Source organism: Thunnus thynnus, chromosome 2, assembly GCF_963924715.1.
Source record: "Thunnus thynnus chromosome 2, fThuThy2.1, whole genome shotgun sequence".
NCBI lineage: Eukaryota > Metazoa > Chordata > Actinopteri > Scombriformes > Scombridae > Thunnus > Thunnus thynnus.
In genome coordinates this window covers 20,581,780-20,602,970 of record NC_089518.1, presented here as the reverse complement: position 1 = coordinate 20,602,970, position 21,191 = coordinate 20,581,780, and the positions used below count along the sequence as shown (strand labels likewise).

Genomic DNA, 21,191 nt, shown 5'->3' with positions numbered 1-21,191 from the left:
TTTAGTATTTGGTGCAAATTCTTAACTCATATAACAGGCTTAGCTTCAAAACTAGGATGGTAGCCATGAGGAAAGTCGGAACAGATTACATTTCTTTCTTTCTGTCTTTGCCAGTTAGTAGAAGAGTCTTATTTTAAAGAAGTGTATGCATTGCAGTGTATGTATTGAACTGAAATTAGACTCACTCATCCATCTCAGTCTCAGGTGATCTTCAGTGACCTCGTTCAGACATACAGGCAACTAACCTGTGATTTAAATGCTATGCTGCACACGTTCTTACCAATATAGACTCTTAGGCAACTAGCTGCTGCCTTAGTCAGGAGCGTAGACCATAAATGATTGGATCAACCTGTTGGGGGGCACCAGAGAAGAAAAGTAAGACATGGGCCCCTAATGAACCTCTCATTCTCTGTGCATTGGTTAAGTTTAGTTCGTTTAATTGCATAGGCAGAAAACACCAAGATATATAATACATGATTGACAGGGATTGTACTGGTGAGATCAAGAACAAGCTTTGTGAGATACCACACGAAGCAGAGAGAGTAACTCTCTCTGGATACATGAATGCAGACAGCAAGGTGTGTGTGACCTCAGAATAATTCATATTAAAACAGAATGAAAGTCATTGTTGTGTTAAACATTTTGACTGTGAATCTGAATGTGATGGTAAATATTATAATATTATTAGTGAAAACAATGAGGGAAACTTCAGTATGCTGTGATGTGTACATGATGCTGTGTCCACGAACTGCAGGACAAAAGCTTGTTCACTTTCTGTGATTAAAGTTAAAGATCAACACTGTCTGTGTGGTTTCTCTGAGCTCCAATCATTTATGGTATTCTGTCAAACATTTATGTGATCATTCAAACTGATTGAGCTCTTTCAGCTGCATGATGTCAGTCTACAGAAGAATGTTTGTCTTCCTGTTATGATGTCAGCGTTTATGACAAATCCATTCTAGAATGTAAAGAGTCTATATGTGAGTTCCTCAGAACAGAACACAATCTCTTCACCAGCTGAACAGACACACATTCGTCTTCAGAGAAAGTCATCTGTCAGACACTCGACAAGATTTTACGTCTATCTCACGTTTTAGAACGTTTTCAAGATCATCAGCCACCATGGAAAGACGAGAGAGTAGAGCCAGCAGGGTAAGATGTTCAAACCAGGATGTAACACTGCACTACTGCACAAGACTATGCATGTTTTAATGGCTTTGTATTGTGTCTAAAGCTTAAACAAATACACTTTTTATCAGCACAGATGCAGTTTGTAATGAGATTACATTTCATACAAATTTATCGTCTTAATTTAAACTCATCTCTCACAGTCAGTCAGATGAACACATGGATATATGTGAATGTCTGCCTGGATAAATACCTCAGATTAATATGAATACATAAACAATAAATAAAGGATTTATTGAAGGGTTCTAGTATAAAGTGTAAATGTGATATCTATTTCCTCTCAGTACTAACAGATGACTGTTTTCCCGTAAGGAAAAATAGAGCTATCAGTGATATGAAAATGTCTTCATGTATTTCTGTGTTTGTGTTGCACAGGACTACAACAGAGGGATGGAGGAGATGAGGAAATTGATGGAGGGTGAGATGCAGGAGAGGGAACAAAAGTTAAGGACCGCTGCTAAAATCATGGTCCTCAAGGAGAGGGAGACCTGGAGAAGTGACAGAGAGCAACTTCTGGAAAAGCTCTCTGTCACTGAGGAAGAAATCACGGCATTGAAGAGTGACCTCCAGGAGGAAAAGGACAAGAACAGGAACAGAGAACAAGAGATCTGGTCTCTTCACTGCCAGCTCTCTTCTGAGAAAGAAAAGTACGACTCCGCCAATGCTCTCTGGTGGAGGAAGTTACAAGAGGTGCTGGAAAAGGCAGCAGGGGGCATTAGAAAGAGAGATGATCAAATCATCTCTCTTGAACGGAGCCTCCACGCTGAGAAAGAGAGCTGGCAGCAAAAAGTCAGCCAGCTGGAAGAGCTCCTCAGTGAAAAAGAGAAAGAAATCAGCAGGGCCAATAAAAAAAGAAGAGAACGTACCACGGCTCATATCGACACTTTGGCCCTGCTGAGTGAAACACAGTCAGCTTTGAAAGAAAGTCAACTGGCCTGTAATTCACTGGAGGAAAAACTCAGACAGCAGCTGACTGAAAAAATGGAGAAAGACCAGAGAGAGCTCTCAGAGAGAGTAGAGAGCCTCCGCAAGGAGCTCTCTGAGAGAGTCAGTAAGTGTAGAGAGGAGCTCTCCACAGTGTCCGAGAGTTGGGAGAGGAGGTCACACCAGTGGAGGAAAGAGAAAAAACAACTGGAGGAGACGCTGCAGGCCAAACATGAGATTTGGATCCATGAGGAGGCGCAGATGAAAGAACAGATCCAGCGCCTCACCAATGACAACCTCCAGCTTCAGGTTTGCTGCCTCATCTTTTTAATTCTAACAATTGATTTCAGATCATTTCAGAGCTTTGAAACTGAACTCAAAATACGCTGTTTTTCTCTTTTCAGGAGCTCCTGATAAAAAAGGAGAAGAAGAAGAAGAAGAGCTTCTGGAGCTGGAGTCGCAGCAAATAACAACAGCTCCCTCTTTCCCCAAACCCCTCTCCCACCTCACCCACCTCTCTCCCTCTCCTACTCCTTCACACCCTCACCCTCACTCTATCCTCACCCTCACCCTCGCTCTACTTTCACCCTCACACTTACCCTTCCCTCACCCTCACTCTACCCTCATCCTTCCCCTTCCCCCACCCTTACCCTTCCCTCATCCTTACCCTTCCCTCACCCTCACTCTACCCTCATCCTTCCCCTTCCCCCACCCTTACCCTTACCCTTCCCTCATCCTTACCCTTCCCTCACCCTCACTCTACCCTCATCCTTACCCTTCCCTTACCCCTCCCTTACCCTTCCCTTACCCTCACCCTTACCCTTCCCTTACCCCTCCATCCCCCCTTTCTTCTTCCCTACATGTATCTGTAAATCAGTCATTAAAATTCAGTGACTGAAGTTATGAAGTTTTGTTTTTTAATTCCTGTGTTTTAAACTGTGACTTTTCTCTCTCAAACGTTGTCTCACATCAAGCAAACTAAGCAGCTGCTTGGGGCCTCTAAATGAATTAGGGCCCCCAAAAGTCCCCTGTAACTGATAAATGATGATATGTGACATTATTAGATTGTTACTGATGCATCAATGTGTAAGCAGCATTTTACTGTTGAAGAGGGTCCAGGTGGAGCCAGTCTGAGCTACTTTATATATTAGTTTAGTTGTGGCTCTGAAGCTGGAGTCAGGCCTCATCCAAGGGACCACAAGATGAATCAATCACAAGAGAGAAAAGAAGACTGATCAGGAACAGCTGGTACTTGTTAAATAATTGTTGAACAATACTTTGATTAAAAATAAAACTGAAGAGACTCCACAGACTCTAGTTGATGCTTACTTGAATATATGAAGTTTATTGAAAAGAAATATCTGATGTCACAGAAACCTTTGGCACAGTGTCCACATGGATACAGTCACACCAAAAACTTAGCACAAACAGGAAAACAATCACTTCTTATAGAGTTGCTCAGATCACGCCACCAGGGAAGGGAGAAGTGAGGACACTTTGTGTCAGAAAGAACTCTACTTGGAAAATAAAGCAGGCAGCTGTTGTTATCCATCCAAGGTTTCCACCTTATCTCCCAGCCTGGCAACATGAACATAAAACATCTCTTGTATTAGACCTTGGAGGCCACAGTGAGGCGCTGTAGGTTAAATCATCACATCAAGGCTTTGATTAGCACATTCGTTTGAAAAGATATAGCTCATAAATTGAACATTTCCATAAATTTAAGATTGAACATCTCTCTTTCACAAATGAGTTTTTTTTTTCTCTCACAAAGACAAAACCAAGTTTTGATACACAAATCTGTATCTAAATTTTAAACTTTTCTCTGATCTTATCTTTTTGTGAAATACTGAATCGTGAACAGCCACTGAAATTAAATCATGCGAGAGGTGTAGAGGGGAAATGTCTCTTTGGTGGAAATGCTAACAACTCATTGACATCTGAAATTGATTGATTTGATTTATTGATTAGGACAGTGTGCAGTTTTAAACATTAAAGATGCACTGCACCGGAGTTAGCTCAAAGCTAATTTGCATCCGCAGTCCCCCACAATCAATACATACAACAGCACAGCAACAAACAGTACAAAGCAAAAAACACACAGAACACACTGTACAAAATACAAAATACAAAGCTACACACAACAGCATATCACATAAACCCACAATGTCAATTAGAAATAAATAACGTAAACTTGTCATATTAAAAGCAAGACTACCTGCGCTAATGAGAAGACCATAGATTGAGTTTAGACTCAGTGGTCACACAGCTGATTTAGTAGATTTTTTAATTTGGCCTTGAATGTATTGATTGAACTACAGTTCTTCGTATCATCAGGTAGGGCGTTCCACTGAGTTGTGGCTTTCACAGAGAAAGCTGACTGCCCAAATGCAGTGCGACAAAATGGTACAATCTTGTGATGAGGATATTCTGGAGGATCTAATAGAATTTTCTGAGCGAGTGTACACAAAGTCACATGGTGGAGGAGGGGCCAAACCATTTATAATTTTAAAAACTAGGCACAAATTTAAGAATAATCTAAAATTCTCAAAGCCTAGTAAATTGTATTTCTCCAAGACAATCACAAGGAGCCACAACTTCACACTGATTTTATACTTGAGATATATCATCTCGTCTCTTTATATAAAGCAAGGAGTCGCTGTCTGTCTGTATGTATGTTTGTCCTTTGCATATCTGGAGAACTGGTCATCCAATCTACTTCACACTTGAGGGATACAAAGGAGTGCGTTGTCGAAATTTGATTCAATTTGGACATGTTACATGTTTAACATTAATAAACTTGGGGGAAAAAAACAAGCAAACAGCGAACCACTCCACTCTGCAGCAGTGGGACAGGGCTTCTGGGCTCTGCTACTGCATGTCATGATCACTGCCATGAGAGAGAGAAGGGGACGACACCACTCCTCGTTTGATAACATTAAACGCACAATATGTAATTTCAGCCGCTAGGGGTCTCTCAATCAAAACAATTAACAATAATTGATACGTCAATTGATACACACATATTTATGAACATATACATACATATATATATATGAGGTTTTCGATAAACAATAAGAAATCGGGCCGTTCCGAAGAAGTACAGACAAGCAGACAGACTTTGTTTCTTCCTGATCATCTGCTCATACTCCAGTCAGGCAGGTGGCGGTAAAGTAAACTGACTACCTACTGTCAATAAAATCAAACAGAGAAGAAGAAGAGTCTCCGCCCATTCAACATGGCGACCCAGGGAAGAGTCCACGCTCGTTTGTTGACAATTATCTAAAAAATCAAGTTTATGCCGCATTTGAGGATCTACAGCCATTAACAATGTCGAGACTCATCGTTAAAAACCTCCCAAATGGGGTGAGTAACCTGCCCGGATGTGAGCAGACAGTAACCGGCAGCATAGCTGTAAATATAACTAACCTGTGTGAACTCGTGTTAACTTGTGTTCAGATGAAGGAGGACAGGTTCCGAGCGATGTTTGCGGCCTTTGGCACCGTGACAGACTGCTCCCTGAAGTTCACCAAGGACGGAAAGTTTCGCAAGTTTGGCTTTGTTGGCTTCAAAACCGAAGAAGATGCGAACAAAGCTTTGAAACACTTCGACAGGAGCTTCGTGGACACATCCAGAGTGACGGTATGGTTTCATAGCTTCAGTGCATTTCAGTTGCTCATGTGTTGATGACATGATCGTGGTTTTTCTCAGGTGTGAACGGAGGCTTGTGTGTTGCATTTTAGGTGGAGATGTGCAAGGCCTTTGGAGACCCCACTAAAGCTAAATCCTGGAGCAAACACAGTCAGAGCTCCGGTCCGGACAAACCCTCCGCTCCCACTGACACTGACAGCAAGAAGGTACCAGCAGAGAAACATAACAACCCTCCTCTCTGCAAGTGCACACATCCATCAAGTCGAAAGGCTAAAGGCGACTAAAACCTCTGACAAAACTGACAAAGCACTTCATCTTTCTTTTTCTAACTCTCTGGATAGTCACCCTGTATTTTTTGGTAGATACTTCTGTAGTGAAGCCTTGTCACTACTTTTGAGTCAAATCTTCTTGTTTATGTTTTCAGAAAAAGAAGCAGAATAAGGAGACCAACAGCGTACTGGGAAATGTGAGTCAATGTGTCAGCTACAGATGTTTGTTATTACATATTAATTATATCTGAATGTGAATGGAGGCTAGGTATCAACCCTCAATTTTTTTTTTGTACTGATCAAAATATTTCTAGAGCTGCAACAATTCAATTAATCAGCAAGTATTTTGATAATTGATTAATCCTTTTGAGTCAATCTTAAAGGAAAAAATATCCAAATTCTCTTGTGCCAGCTTCTCAAATTTGAATATTTTCTGGTTTCTTTATGACAGTAAACTGAATATCTTTAGATTATGGACTGTTGTCCAGGACAAAACAAGACATTTGAGGACGTCATCTTGGGCTTTGGGAGACAGTGATCGATATGTTTCACTATTTTCAGACATTTTATAGACCAAGCAATTAATTGATTAATCAACAAAATAAATAATCCACAGCTAATTCAATAATTAATTAGAAACCAGGAATCAGATGTTGTTTCATGTTGTTCTTTAATCAAATAGTTCCTGATATAAATTCAAATCTTAAACATTCAACATTTAAGAACTTTGCCTGTAGTGAAATGAAACAGTTTAGTAAATGTAAAATGTAATGTTTATACGCTATTTGCTCCCAAAGCAGGATGTTTTTTTATTTTCAAAGTATTGAGTACCAAAATCAGAAAGTAAAAACACTCAGGTATCATATCGACTCTTGTATTGAACAGTTTCAAACTGTACTCGGCCTTAAATCAACCTGCCAGAAATATGTCGATTATGGACATAATTCAGAGTCTGCATAATGTTTAATTTCACAGATTTGTGAGCTATGAGTTTATTTTATTTAACATTGTTCACTCTACGGCTACAACTAAGGATTAGTTTCATTATCTATTAATCTACCAGATATTCTGCCAATCAATCAATTAGTCGTTATGTCTATAAAATGTCCGTCATGCTTTCCCATGGTGACGTCTTCAGATGTCTTATTCTGTCTGATCAACAATCCAAAATCTAAAGATATTCAGTTTACTATTATCTGTGACACAGATAAGCTTCTAATCATCACATTTAAGAAGCTGCAACCAGCAAATATTCACCACTTTTGCTTAAAAAATGAGTGAAATGTTCATCTGATCATCAAAATAGTTGCAGACCAATCGATTAACTGAGAAATTGTTGCAGCTCTAGTTCACTTTACATCATCCACCTTCTAATTTGCATTAATGTTCTGTCTTGTTTTGAAGACTAATAGCTATAGAGCTCTTATTAACTGTTTTATTGAAGTTAAAGTTGAAGTGTTTTTCGTCTTTTGTCAGCTGGAGGAGGATCAGGGATTCAAGGAGTTTCTGTCAGTGCATCAGAATCGTAGCCAAGCACCAACGTGGGCGAACGACACGGTGCAGCAGCCAGTCGACGCTGACAGCAAAAGCAAAAAGACTCAGAGCAAAAAGAAGTCGACTTCAGACGATTACCTCAACTTTGACTCCGACCAGTCAGATGAAGATGAGGAAGCGGAAGAGGAATATGACGAAGATGAAGGTTGGTAATGGTGGCTCCTTTTTTTAGTCTAGGTCTTAGCTTGATGAAAGCTATTTCCCAATTTATGGACTGGATCTTCTGAAGACTGCATTTGTTGATATGGCTCAAATGCTCGGAGAAAAATCAAAGAAATGCAACCTTCTCTGCCCAAATCAGTCAATAAGTGTACATAAGGGATAGGTCTAAGTACTGGTGGCATGTTGTGTTTTACAGATGCCACTAAAGAAGCACTGAAGTCTGGCTTGTCAGATATGGAGTACCTGCGCTCAAAGGTGGCAAAAACTGACGACACCATGGAGGAGAGTGGAGAGAGGGATGATGATGATGAGGATGAGGAGGTCGTACAGCACATAGACAGCGCCTATGAGAGTGGAGACAGAGAAAAAATCCTAAAGACAAAAATTCCCTCTGAGGATAAGAAGCAGGGCAAAGCGAAGAAAACTGCCAAGCAAGAGGTGACTATTCAAATAGATCCGCATGTGAAACATTTACTGTTCAACACAGTATCATGTTTATTTCAGTGTTGGCTGGTTAACATTCCCGGGTATCTGTTTTAGACCGAGCCAACGACGGAGTTCACCGTGAAGCTGAGAGGAGCCCCGTTCAATGTGAAAGAGGTGAATGAGCAACAGCTTCCTCATGTCATAGGTGTAGTGAAGATATTTCACTTTAAAAACATAGAATATGTCAGAGTCTGCATTAATGACATCATGGTGTTTTTTATGTTTGGTGTCAATAGCAACAAATTAAAGAATTCATGACCCCGCTGAAGCCTGCAGCCATCAGAATCGGGAAAAACGAAAGCGGCAATAGAACAGGTATGTCACTGAAAGAATTTTTACATAAAATTCAGATGTTTTGTACTGTAAACTGAGAATATTTTATATGCTGAGTGTACTGTATAGCAGACTGTACAGTACCAGTCAAAAGTTTGGACACACTTTCTCATTCAAATAAATGGGATGGTGTGTCCGAACTTTTGACTGGTGCTGTACATCTAGTCGCCTATTTATATTATTATGGATTATAGACTGCGTACAGCACATGTATCATGTATTAATGTGTGTTTTTCAGGCTACGTATATGTGGACCTGCACTCTGAAGAACAGGTGGAAAAGGCTTTGAAGAAGAATAAAGACTACATAGGTGAGAGATATTATATTTGATTCTTATTTTTGTACATAATTTTGGGGATATGGCGCGGTGTAGCGGTAAGAAGATCTTACATTGCGTCTTTTTTAAAGAATGTATCTGTGTGTTTTAAGGAGAGATGAGTGCATTTGAGCAGCCAATAACCAATTTACTGAATCAATAAATATTGTAATGTTGAATCTGTATTTTTCCTGTTATAGTTTTTAATACACACAGATTTTGTGGAGTTTTTTTCAGCCTGTATTAAGTTTTCTTCTTTCCAGATCAAAATGATATATGAAAAAGAAGCATATTGACATTCATGAAAATGCCTGAACCTTTTGTGATACAGAGTTTCTCTGTATCTTCTGCCATCAGGGTTTGTACACACGCTTTGTGGCTAACATTGACGTTCCTTCTGCTTGTGTTTTCAGGGGGGCGTTACATCGAGGTCTTCCGCGTGGATTCCTCGGGGGGTAAGAACAAGAGGGACAGAAAGGACAAAGAAATCGACAGAAACTTCACCAGGAAGCTGAAGGAGGACGAGGAGGAGGAAGATGTGGCAGAGTCAGGCCGACTCTTCATCAGAAACCTTCCTTACACGTGCACTGAGGAAGAGATCAAAGATTTATTTTCTAAATATGGTGAGTTAAATAACTTTTCATAAACATATATACAAGCTCTCACCTGCTAAAATAAATTCACTCTTGTCCCGGTTTACTCATCATCATTGCAGGTCCTTTATCGGAGGTGCTCTTCCCCATTGACAATCTAACCAAGAGGCCTAAAGGATTCGCTTTTGTAATGTACATGATTCCAGAGAATGCTGTGACAGCTCTGGCTCAGCTGGACGGACATATATTTCAGGTATGACTGATGTTTGAGACGTCTCTTTAGGATCTGTACTGTCAGGCTTGTGGATTTAGTCATGCAAACTGAATTAGGAGTGCAGTTGAACCTGCAGTCCACAGGAAAGGGAAATGACTTGTGTAGGCTAAATGGAAATTTTCTTTTTTTCATTCTTTTAGGGCAGGATGCTTCACTTGCTTCCCTCCACGGTGAAGAAGGAAAAGGTTGAATCTTCAGATGCTGGCGGTCCAGGATCTTCATCTTACAAACGACAAAAGGATGCCAAAAATAAAGCTTCCAGTTCCAGGTATGAACGATCGTGTTAATCCTCTGCTTCTCTGTTTGTGGTTTTCTTTGAATTTACGCATTCATGTTTTTGTTTCTTTTTAGCTCACACAACTGGAACGCCCTGTTTCTGGGCACGAGTGCAGTAGCAGACGCCATTGCTGAAAAATACAACACCACGAAAAGCCAAGTCCTGGACCACGTGAGTGACGTTTCATCCTGTTCTTCTACATTTATTCACCCTGCAATATACTGAAGTTTCAGCTCCAGCATGTGGCTTTCATCCGTTCATCATCATTATGCGTATCGAGCAGTGCACATCTTGCCTCTTTAGACTTCTCTGGTTCTTCTCTGCAGGAGTCAAAGGGAAGTGTTGCAGTGAGGATGGCTCTGGGAGAGACCCAGATTGTCCAGGAGACGCGACAGTTCCTACTGGACAACGGTGTGAGTCTGGATTCCTTTAGTCAGGTATGTTTCATATAAACTCCTCTTAACTTGTTGCAATTTTTTTTTTTTTTAAATTTTATAGTGCCCTTTATTCAAATATGACTGTTGACATTGTTTCTCAAATGTGCCCTCTGGTGTTCAGGCAGCAGCAGGGAGGAGCACAACTGTGATCTTGGTGAAAAACCTACCGGCTGAAGTGACAGTATCAGAACTGGAGGCGCTCTTCTCCCCTCATGGCTCTTTGGGCCGAGTGCTGCTGCCGCCCTCAGGACTCACCGCCATCGTCGAGTTCCTTGAGCCGACCGAAGCAAAACGAGCCTTCACTAGACTCGCCTACAGCAAGGTGTGTACGGCCTCTCATCAGCAAAATCTGTACATGTAGCATTTGTATGAGGAGAAGCACATTACAGGCGTGTACTTACTGTGCCGTATCTCTAAACACCCCAGTTCCAACATATTCCGTTGTATTTGGAGTGGGCACCTGTGGGGGTGTTTGTGGCAGCCAAACCAGAAGCAGGTAAAACCCCATAAACACTCATAAAGCAGCAGTAGACAATCTTCTTTAGGTTTAGTATTTTAAAACATGTAAGGGATCATTTGATTCACCAAAATATCTTTTGGATCTGTTTAACCAAGTAGTAGACAAAGAGGGGGCAGTGAAAGAGGAGAAGAAGAAAGAAGAGGAAGAAGAAGAAGAGGAGGAGGAGGAGGAATGTGCTCCAGGTTCCACACTTTTCATTAAGAACCTTAATTTCAGCACGACAGAGGAGAAACTACAGGAGGTAGGTCAAGTTATTTCAAAGATCATACTTAGAAATACTGAATAAGAGGGAAATCATAGATTTATGTTTAATATGTTAAATATTATTTGTTTATTTATTGCAGACGTTCTCCAAATGTGGTAAAGTCAAGTCCTGTACCATCTCCAAGAAGAAAGATAAAACAGGTACTAAACATTAAAACTATGATCTCTGTCATGTGTAAACTGATGAACATTGATTTATATGGTTTTCACTTCACTTTTTGTTACCATTATATTTATTCTTTTTTTTTAAATATACATGTCAAACATACAGAACATAATCATAAAAAAGGGGGAAAAAACACAACATACAAACAAAACAAATAGAACAAACAGGGAAGAAAAGTTAAAAAAAAACAAAAAACTGATGGTGTGCAATTTGTCCAAATTTAAGTCACAACTTTATATTTTAAGATAAAGTTCTTGTTTTGAAAAATCCCCCATGGGGCTCTTTTTCATGAAGTCCATAAATGGTACCCACATCTTTTCAAAGCCCTTGGATTTACCCTTTAATGTAAATGTTAGAGTTTCCATAGATGGTGAGCTTGACAATCCTTTTAACCACTGGCCAAGACATGGCTTTAGAGCATTTTTACAGCACACAAAAACTGTATATTTTGCATCTTTTTCATCTCACAACTTAGGTTACATACAGCAGGGAATATACCAAGTTAGCACAACTTGTGCACAAAGGAAGATCATAATTAACAATGTGTGAAACATATGAAATCTCTGTCAGAAGTCTTTGCTAACTTGACAGTCCCAATGGTTTTCACTTCACTGACTTGATATAACATCATTGTTGGGTTAAATAAGGAAAATGTTTCCCCTGTTAAGATTAAGTGCTGTGTGTATTTTGATGTAGACAAAACAGATTTTTTAAAAATGTATACATGTACCAAATTGTATTGATCACATACAACATAGACAGTTATGTTATTTTAAGCTCTTTTCACAATTCACTTTCACAAAGATTACAAATGAAAGTTCAGTAGCAGGAACTCTCAGCAGTGCTAGCATACTGTATGTTGTAGCATTATAATCCACAGTCTGATTGTGCACATATAGTGATGTTGGTTTTGTGTAGAAAAAGGGTTACAAATAATTTATTTGGTGTCTTGGAATTCTGTTAGAAAGGACTGTATGTCTTTGTGAGGGCAATTGTTGAATTTAAATATATTTTTAATCAGCTTAAAGTCCACTAAACACTGTTGATGTAACTTGCAGGCAAACTGTTGTCGATGGGCTACGGCTTCGTCCAGTATCAGACAGCAGAGGCAGCACAGAAGGCTCTGAGGCAGCTGCAGGTACCAGCTCCATTTCCTCATTGGTACTGTTTACAGTCTTTCCACAACCTTCCTCTTGGCTAATGTGTGTTTTCTCTCTCAAACCTCCACCAGCACTGTTCTGTGGACGATCACCAGTTGGAACTGAAGATTTCAGAGAAAGCCACAAGGTAAGATTTGCCTCTGAAGGGTTTTTGTGAACTTTGACTGTGGTGAAGAGTTAAAAAAAATCATCATGTACTTAAACAGAAGGTCTGAAGTCTCGTCCCACCTAATGAGTTAACTGTTAGTGCACGCTGTGATATGAAGCTCAAACAGTGAACAATAACATGGAATAGACAGCTCACATGTTGTTAAATTACAGATGTATAAAAAATACTAAAAATTAGTGAAAAATTATTATAATTTTCCAGAGTCGAAGGTGATGTCTTCAGACGTCTTGTTTAGTCTGACAAACAGTCCAAAACCCAAAGATATTCAGTTTACTATGATGCAGGACAAAAAAAGTACCAAAGTCTCACATTTGAGAAGCAGAAAACATCAAATATTTGGCATTTTTGCATTAAAATAATGACTAAAACAAATATTTGATTATCAAAATAATTGTGCATTAATCAACTAATCATTGCAGCTCTAAAACCAGTTCAGGAGCTGCTAAAGCACCGGAACTGGTTTAGTCCTGCATCAACACCAGGCATCACAGTTACAATACAAACTAGCTAGGATACATGGTGATAATGCAGTGAAATAAACATTTTTTTAAAAATCTGTATTGGCTGACAAAGCCTTGAAAATGACCAGTTATTGATAAAATATTGTTTGAGTATTACTAAGGATCGACTTTAAGTTCACTACTATTTTCCCTTTTCACTGTGTGCAGGTCAACCGAGGTGTCGCGCAAGAAGAAGCAAGCTGAGAAGAAGCAGACGGGATCCAAGATCCTTGTGCGCAACGTCCCCTTCCAAGCCACAGTCAGGGAAATTCGAGAACTCTTCTGGTAGCGCACACACACACACACACACACACACACAGCTATTTTATTCACACTATGTGGAGCGAGATTATTTAGTAATACAATGATTTCTTTCCTCTGTCTCAGTACATTCGGAGAGCTGAAGACAGTCCGTCTTCCAAAGAAAGCTGCTGGTTCAGGGAATCACAGAGGTTTTGGCTTTGTTGACTTCCTCACTAAACAGGACGCTAAGGTTTGTGTGTTCTGTGAGCTTTAAGCAATGTGTTGAGGAAATGTAGTGTCTTTATATATTAAACTTTACAGTATTATGATCATAAATGCCATACCTGTTTCTGTACAGAAAGCATTTGCTGCACTGTGCCACAGCACTCACTTGTACGGCAGACGCCTTGTGCTGGAGTGGGCTGATGCTGAGGAAACGGTGGAGACACTGAGACGGAAAACAGCGGAACATTTTCACGGTAAATTTTACTGTTTTTTAACAACCTGCAGAATATGATCCGTGAAATGAAAATAACTCATTGACGTATTCATTTTTATCTCTTTATCTGTGTCATTCATTGTCCATGTCAGTGGTCGCCAAAAAGCAACGAAAAGCAGAAGTGTTGGAGGGAATTATGGAGAAGATGGTAACTGATGGGGATGTGGAAGACTGATATCCCTGAATGCTGTTGTTACCATGGAGACCATGACAACACCCGGACCAGCGCTCCTGCTGTGTGAACAGGACTGTGAACTAAATGTGGATCTGCATGGATGTGCAGAAGGAGCAGCTCAAAATTAATTTATCGGCTAGTCAAAGTGTTGTAGAACTTTAAAAACCTGGATTACTTACATTACAGATGTTTTGTATAGAATGATGCCACAAAGATACAAGATGCAGTTCATGTCAGTTTTTTTATATAAAACTTTATTTCATGATTTTAAAGCTTTACCTGTTATGGCTCATGTTTGGTGTGTTTGTGTGTGTGTGACTGATAAAGAGCAACAGAAAACACGTGGTTAAGTGACTGTATTGACTGCAGTTGTGATCACGTGACTAGTCATCAGTGTTATCACATGACTTGTTCGTGTAAACATGGCGTCCAAGCTCTGCAAGATGTCTGTTTACGGAGGTTTTTCAGCCGTTTTTAAGGTTTTAGTAGTTTTAGGAATTTTGTACATTAAGTGTGAGTTTGCTGGAGCTGAAATACGATCAGCTGTGATTGATAAACAAAGCGGGCAGCTGTCCGTCTTAGAGGAATACCGAGAAGATTTTGTAGCTTGGGCGAATTTCACTGATGACATTAAAACATCGGGGTGAGTTGATTTCAGGTTTTACTGTCCTTGAGCTGCAGGACTCTGAAGCTGCTGTTACAGGCCTGAAATATGAAAACTTTCTTCTTGTGCGGACTCTTGTAGCTCTGCTATTCGAGGAAGCCGCTAATATGACCGTGGAAACCTTTAATAACTTATGATGTTAAGACTGTAACTATCTTTTAATACATCGAGGAATTTTCCCATTAATCGATTTATCGTTTAGTCTATCACAGTGGTTCGAGGACCCTTAAACTGACAAATTAGACCATGGACCCCCATCTGACAAGACTTTTGCTTTTTAAATGTTTTCTTACAGAAAGTGTATGAAACACATGACCAAAATAGTCTCACGATCAGTCATTGTGTTACTTATTATCATCATGACATTATCGTGAAAATAAATGACTCCTCTTTCGCTGGGGACCCCCTTGAACCCCCTCAAGGACCCCTGGGGGTCCCCGGACCCCACTTTGAGAACCACTGGTCTAAAATACACTGATGATACATAAACTTATTAGAAAGGCCTGTAACAGTTTCCCAGAGTGACTGACTGCTTGTGTTACTGTGAAACCTAAACATACTGAATTTACTGAATTATATGAACAACATCACAGCTGAGGATCAGAGCCAGTTTGGCATTTTCTCCTGATATTTGATGCAAATGTTGATTAAATTTCTGACTTGTTTTAGCACTTAATTTAGTTTTACTTTCATTTTGCATTTATATATGAACAACATAAGAACAGATTGCAGAAGTGACACATGTAAAATGAAAGGTCAAGACAGCCATAGGCTCTAGTGCTCCTCTCCGCCAAAATGAAGAAGAAAACAATATTAAAACTTGATTTTTAAAAAACATAAATATACCTCAAAATAAGAGACAACTTAAATAAACAAGGCAATGCAGCACTAATCACCGGACATTAATTACATGAAGAAAAAAAGACTTATATACAGGAAGATAAAGCAAGACTGAGTGTAATAACCAAATGATAGACTAAATCGATTAGACACCATGAATTAAATGAAAGGACATTTATTTAAAAATGTTGTTATGATAGCCAGCGTTTAATAACATATGTAGGCTGTGTAGGTCAATATCTGTGCATCATGATATCTCAGGAAATACTGGCCATGTCTGGCATTGCAAAAAGGAATTAGGAAAATGCATGACTGAACTCATCTGCAAAGAGGACCAACAAACAGTCTTCAGTTGATTATGTCTGTTGCAAAATGTAGAATAGAGTTTGTCTTACTAGTTATTGGTACACATTTGGCCTTCTAACATCATCTCACCTAAAATATGGACAATTATGATGTTCAATATATATATATATATATATATATATATATATGTGTGTGTGTGTGTGTGTGTGTGTGTGTGTGTGTGTGTCTGAGCGTCATAGAAATATGACAATAAATAAAAAATAAATCACCCAAACTTTCACTGTCTTGAGCCTGCACACAGATGACATGTTGCTTTTCTTTCGCTGATTTACATGTGCACTTATTTCAGCTGGTCTTTCTTGGAGATCACTACCAGCAGTCAGTACAATGACAGCATCCAGGCTTATGCTGCCGGTGTAGTGGAGGCTGCAGTCACATCCCAGGTCAGCCTCTATCACCAATCCTCAGATGTGGTCGTGCTTCACTTTTGACTCATTTACTCACTTTTCATTCCAGTTAATCTAAGGGCTTGTTGTGTATGTTTGTCGTAGCTCATCTATAAGCACTGGATGAACACTCTGATTGGTTACTGTGGACCCTTTACGAGTGACACTGGTTACTGTAAACGCCTCCAGGCTTTCATCACAACCAATCTGCAGTGGGTTCAAGAGCAAATCAAGGAGCAGCCAAGTTCACCCTACTGGTACCAGGTACTAAATATGTGATTGTTGTAGGAAAGTCACTCCAAAGCACAGGAATTATGAATAATAATTACATGAACAATTTGAAGCCCCTAGAAATAACCTCTCTTGTTTTTTTGCGTGTCAGGTGCAACTGGCGCTGCTGCAGCTGAAGGGTCTGGAGGACAGCTACAACGATGCGCTGTCATTTCCAACAGGGCCGTTCTCCCTCAACCCATTTGGCTTCCTGTAAGCAGATATACAAGTTTTCTAATAAAAACAGATCTCTCCAATGCTCCTCAGATGACCTTTCCTCTTGCTCTGTCCAACCCAGACTCTTCCAGCTGGGTGGGGATCTGGAGGACTTGGAATCGGCTCTGAACAAGTCTAGCCAAACTCGACCCCTTGGGTCCGGCTCTTGCTCTGCTCTCATTAAGCTGTTGCCAAACAAAAAGGAACTGCTGGTATCACATGACACCTGGAACAACTACCAGTCCATGCTGCGCATCATGAAGAAATACATCTTTGCCTTCAAAGTTTCTCCTTTAGGTAGTTTAGTGATGCAACGGTTATTTACGGTGCCTTTAAAACTTCACTGTTTTAATAGGTGATTTTTATTCACACCATGTAAAAGTTTTTGTTTTTGTATTTTATATTTGCAACTTGTATTTTGTGATTGTAGTTCATTTTGATCACTTCATAGAGATCTGTTTCACTTTGACATTAAAGTGTCTTTTTCTGTTGATCAGTGTCAAAAAAGCCACATTGAATCTACTTTGATTCAGAGTTGCAAAGAAATAAAACATGAACACTTCCAAGCGGGTGAAAACTTTTTATGGGCACTGTAAATTAAACCTTACATTAAACCATAAGACCTTCAGGTTTTCAAAAGCCTATTTAAAGGTGCTTTAAGTTATTATTATGACTTGTGGCTACAGGCAAATCTAACCTTATTCTGTGCTCTGATTTTTTTTTTTCTTTTAGACAATCTTCTTCTTCCTGGAGGAACTCAGGCATTCTCATCTTACCCTGGATCCATCTTCTCTGGAGATGACTTTTATATCCTGAGCAGTGGCTTGGTGAGAACACTTTGTACCTGACGTGACAGAGTTGACTGTTAATGATTCGTAAGAATGAACTACAATATTTAAATGTGTAGCTTCTTAATTGTAAATTGAAGATGTCTGGATGAAAGACAAGACTATACTATAATATTAAAGCAACATAAGACAATATAAAAATACATTTAAATTACAATTAAAAAGCATTAAATTGGAAATAAAAAATAAGCTAAAATAGAATAGGGCAGATAAAATAGGAGAGTAAAAGTTACAGTGCAGTGTAAGATATTAACCCCCAAATTTGATTTAATAAAAGGCAGCGACAAACAGAAAAGAACTGAGAGTTGCAGCAGACCTGCAGTTTTCTGGGAGTTTATTCCAGATATGTGGAGCATAAAAACTGAACGCTGCCTCTCCATGTTTAGTTTTGACTTTGGGGACAGAAAGCAGACGAGTCCCAGGCGACTTGAGAGGTCTGGATGATTCATAACAGCAGATCAGAAATGTATTTTGGCCCTAAATTATTCAGTGCTTTTTTAAGCCAACAGCAGCATTTTAAAATCAATTCTTTGGCAGACAGGAAGCTAGTGTAAAGATCTGAGAACTGGAGTGATGTGATCCACTTTCTCGGTCTTAGTGAGGACTCGAGCAGCTGCAGCTGTCTGATCAATATTTTTAGATAGACCTGTAAAGACACCGTTACAGTAGTCAAGTCTACTGAAAATAAATGCATGGACATGTTTTTCCAACTCCTGCTGAGACAGAAGTCCTTTAATCCTTGATATAATATTCAGGTGACAGTAGGCTGACTTTGTAATTTTCTTAATGTGGTTGTTGAAATTCAGGTAAACAAAGGTTTCCCTGTTCTTAATCTATTTTGTGTCTGCAGGTTACCCTGGAAACCACCATTGGCAACAGCAACCCTGATCTGTGGCAGTTTGTTCAGCCCTCGGGACAGGTCATGGAGTGGCTGAGGAACATCGTGGCAAATCGACTGGCTACTACGGGCAAGCAGTGGGCAGAGATATTCAGAAAGTACAACAGCGGAACGTGAGTTTCACACATTATCACCACTTTGTCTAGAAGTAATCTTCCGAGCAAGTTCCAGGCTTGTCTGACTGCTGCCTGATGCCCTTGTGTCCAAAATTCCTCATGATGATAAGATTATCTGAGACCTGAAGCTGTCATGTGGATTTACACTGTTTCAGTAAAGGAAGAAAAAGGAGAGACTATTTATAGTCAGCCATCACATGTGAAGTCAGTTGGCTCATCAAGACAGTGTTTCTTGTGAAATACATGAATCAGTTACTTTAACATCAATTGTCATGGATCTCTGATTAAAAGGTCAAAGGTTAAAGGTTGTATGTTCAGTTTTGTGTGTGTGTGTGTGTGTATGTGTGTGTGTGCATTGTAGGTACAACAACCAGTGGATGATTGTGGACTATAACCACTTCACTCCAGGGAAGACTGACATTAATGAGGGTCTCTTTGTCGTGCTAGAGCAGATTCCGTAAGTCTTAATTACTATTATTTCAGCATTTCTATTGAAAACTATTATAATTGATAAGCCTGTCACTTAAAATAAGCTTTTCTTACATTTTTATCTTTTAATGCCACAGGGGAATAGTTGTTTACAGTGATAAAACTCAGGAACTGCTGAAGAAAGGGTACTGGGCAAGTTACAACATACCGTAAGTATCCACTTTAGAAACAGGTTTTTTATGTGAACTTATACTGTAAATTACATATGTTCTAATTGTGTCATTTGTAAAATGTTCCTTCATGCTTGAATGTAGATACTATGAGGAAATATTCAACGCCAGTGGCTGCAATAAGCTGGTGGAGGAGTATGGCCCGTGGTTCTCTCTGGACCAGAGTCCTCGGGCTCAGATATTCAGGAGAGATCAGACATCTGTCACAGACGTGGCTTCAATGGTGCGCCTCATGAGGTAAAGTCTGCATGTCGCACAACTTCGATGTGGACATTTCTGTCATGTGCTGGACTGGTTCTTATTATGCTATTATGATATTTCTTAAACTTAAGATGAAGATTTTGTATTTCCATATGCCTGGTAATCTCAATTCCATCCCATCAGTTTTATTTATGAGCTGCAGTGTCTCCCCTCAGATATAATAACTTCAAGGAAGACCCATTGTCACGGTGCGAAGGCTGTGATCCACCTGCGAATGGAGAGAACGCTATCTCGGCCCGCTCGGACTTGAACCCAGCTAATGGCACATACCCATTTGGTGCCTTAAGACAGAGATCACACGGAGGAACCGACATGAAGGTTTTTATCCTTCTTATTTCATTTCTCACCATCATCATCCATCCATACTTTAATCTTTCCTCCTCCCCGAATCCTTTCTGTGTGTTTTCCTTGAATGAAAAAGACTGTGAGACGTTATCTGACACATTGTGTGTGTTCTGTGCAGATGACCTCCTACGAGATGTTCCGTCAGTACGGTATGGTGGCAGTGAGCGGGCCAACATGGGACCAGGTGCCACCCTTCCAGTGGAGCACTTCCCCTTACAAAGACCTGATTCACATGGGTCATCCTGATACTTGGGCATTCAAGCCTATAAAAGTCACCTGGACTCCTTAATTGCTATCATGCTGTAAATGTAAATACTGCCAGCTGCTGTTGGAAGATTTAACAAAGGGAAATGGTACTATAAATCAGTGTGGCATGACAATTAAGAACACAAATGTGATGTTATTGATTCTCAGAAGACAAGCGATGATATTCTGGCAGTATTACAGTATTGCACTATTTGCTTGCTAAAAGCACAGAAGATTAAAGCGAGCTTTGAATGTAAGGCAATATTACCAAGAACAACTTAACAACCTTATTGTTGTAAAATGAGAGTTTCTACATCAGATTTATATCTGATGTTCTTTTGTTTTTAAGATTTTAATTTCTTATTTTAATTATTAAAATGTAAATTCCATTTGTTTTGTTTCTGACGGCTTATTGAGTTATTGGAGTTGTAAAATGTTTCCACAGACCTTTCCTTTGAGAAATCACTGAGTATTATTGTTGATGCAGCTTCAAAAGTTCTGTCACAGAAAAGGCAAATCTCATGATAATGAGTTAAATCATTTTTTAGTAATTCTGATATAATACATTTTATGATTTGTTGTCATTTTAAAAAATGTTTTCTAAATAAACAGTGATGATCATTGTCTTTTTTTTAATAATGTGGAACTGTTTCTCTGTTTTAGTATTTGGTCAATATTAGTTTTGTTTAGTGTTACAATGTGGAAAAAAACACATTCAAAAGATCTATAAGATATTCTTTACAGGAGAAATCCTTCCCAGTTAAAGGATAGGTTCACAGTTTTTCATCAGGTGTCCATATGAACAGTGAAAGAGGTTTTCATTTGTCATGTTCATACTGGCTATTAAAGATCCCCTTCAAATGTGCTTTCAGTTTAAATGATGGGTGCCAAAATCCACAGTGTGTCCACACAGTCA

At 39.4% G+C, this 21,191-nt stretch overlaps 3 protein-coding genes across 5 annotated transcripts; all 3 read left to right on the top strand.

Moving 5' to 3' along the window:
- Positions 1 to 877: 877 nt before the first annotated feature.
- On the top strand, positions 878 to 3,021 carry LOC137172162 (golgin subfamily A member 6-like protein 6). Its single transcript, XM_067576454.1, has 3 exons — positions 878 to 1,152; positions 1,564 to 2,421; positions 2,517 to 3,021. Exons 1-3 carry the CDS (start codon positions 1,123 to 1,125, stop codon positions 2,580 to 2,582), a joined length of 954 nt encoding a protein of 317 aa, XP_067432555.1. The 5' UTR covers positions 878 to 1,122; the 3' UTR covers positions 2,583 to 3,021.
- A 2,305-nt stretch (positions 3,022 to 5,326) lies between these two features.
- Positions 5,327 to 14,438, top strand: rbm19 (RNA binding motif protein 19). 3 transcript variants are annotated; one of them, XM_067609200.1, is made up of 24 exons: positions 5,327 to 5,478; positions 5,572 to 5,754; positions 5,856 to 5,969; positions 6,188 to 6,229; positions 7,509 to 7,731; positions 7,945 to 8,186; positions 8,289 to 8,348; positions 8,471 to 8,549; positions 8,806 to 8,877; positions 9,297 to 9,506; positions 9,599 to 9,729; positions 9,891 to 10,018; positions 10,102 to 10,198; positions 10,354 to 10,464; positions 10,586 to 10,786; positions 10,891 to 10,960; positions 11,086 to 11,225; positions 11,329 to 11,389; positions 12,473 to 12,552; positions 12,646 to 12,701; positions 13,412 to 13,528; positions 13,631 to 13,736; positions 13,845 to 13,965; positions 14,078 to 14,438. In XM_067609200.1, exons 1-24 carry the CDS (start codon positions 5,443 to 5,445, stop codon positions 14,158 to 14,160), a joined length of 2,763 nt encoding a protein of 920 aa, XP_067465301.1. In that variant the 5' UTR covers positions 5,327 to 5,442; the 3' UTR covers positions 14,161 to 14,438. The 3 variants fall into 3 exon arrangements, with proteins under 3 accessions (XP_067465301.1, XP_067465300.1, XP_067465302.1); XM_067609199.1 differs by having other exon boundaries at positions 11,083 to 11,225; XM_067609201.1 differs by having other exon boundaries at positions 5,328 to 5,478; positions 11,080 to 11,225.
- A 72-nt stretch (positions 14,439 to 14,510) lies between these two features.
- Positions 14,511 to 20,901, top strand: plbd2 (phospholipase B domain containing 2). Its single transcript, XM_067609202.1, has 12 exons — positions 14,511 to 14,803; positions 16,320 to 16,413; positions 16,522 to 16,680; positions 16,799 to 16,899; positions 16,985 to 17,199; positions 17,635 to 17,729; positions 18,601 to 18,761; positions 19,126 to 19,221; positions 19,331 to 19,402; positions 19,508 to 19,660; positions 19,840 to 20,002; positions 20,148 to 20,901. Exons 1-12 carry the CDS (start codon positions 14,583 to 14,585, stop codon positions 20,316 to 20,318), a joined length of 1,701 nt encoding a protein of 566 aa, XP_067465303.1. The 5' UTR covers positions 14,511 to 14,582; the 3' UTR covers positions 20,319 to 20,901.
- Positions 20,902 to 21,191: the final 290 nt, after the last annotated feature.

Coding starts and splice junctions, on each gene's coding strand:
- plbd2 (XM_067609202.1), top strand. CDS start 14,583: ATGGCGTCCAAGCTCTGCAAGATGTCTGTTTACGGAGGTTTTTCAGCC. Junction 16,900..16,984: donor CTCAACCCATTTGGCTTCCT/GTAAGCAGATAT, acceptor TGTCCAACCCAG/ACTCTTCCAGCTGGGTGGGG. Junction 19,403..19,507: donor TGGGCAAGTTACAACATACC/GTAAGTATCCAC, acceptor GCTTGAATGTAG/ATACTATGAGGAAATATTCA.
- rbm19 (XM_067609201.1), top strand. CDS start 5,443: ATGTCGAGACTCATCGTTAAAAACCTCCCAAATGGG. Junction 5,755..5,855: donor TGGACACATCCAGAGTGACG/GTATGGTTTCAT, acceptor GTTGCATTTTAG/GTGGAGATGTGCAAGGCCTT. Junction 13,737..13,844: donor TCACTAAACAGGACGCTAAG/GTTTGTGTGTTC, acceptor GTTTCTGTACAG/AAAGCATTTGCTGCACTGTG.
- LOC137172162 (XM_067576454.1), top strand. CDS start 1,123: ATGGAAAGACGAGAGAGTAGAGCCAGCAGG. Junction 1,153..1,563: donor GAGAGAGTAGAGCCAGCAGG/GTAAGATGTTCA, acceptor TGTGTTGCACAG/GACTACAACAGAGGGATGGA. Junction 2,422..2,516: donor ATGACAACCTCCAGCTTCAG/GTTTGCTGCCTC, acceptor TTCTCTTTTCAG/GAGCTCCTGATAAAAAAGGA.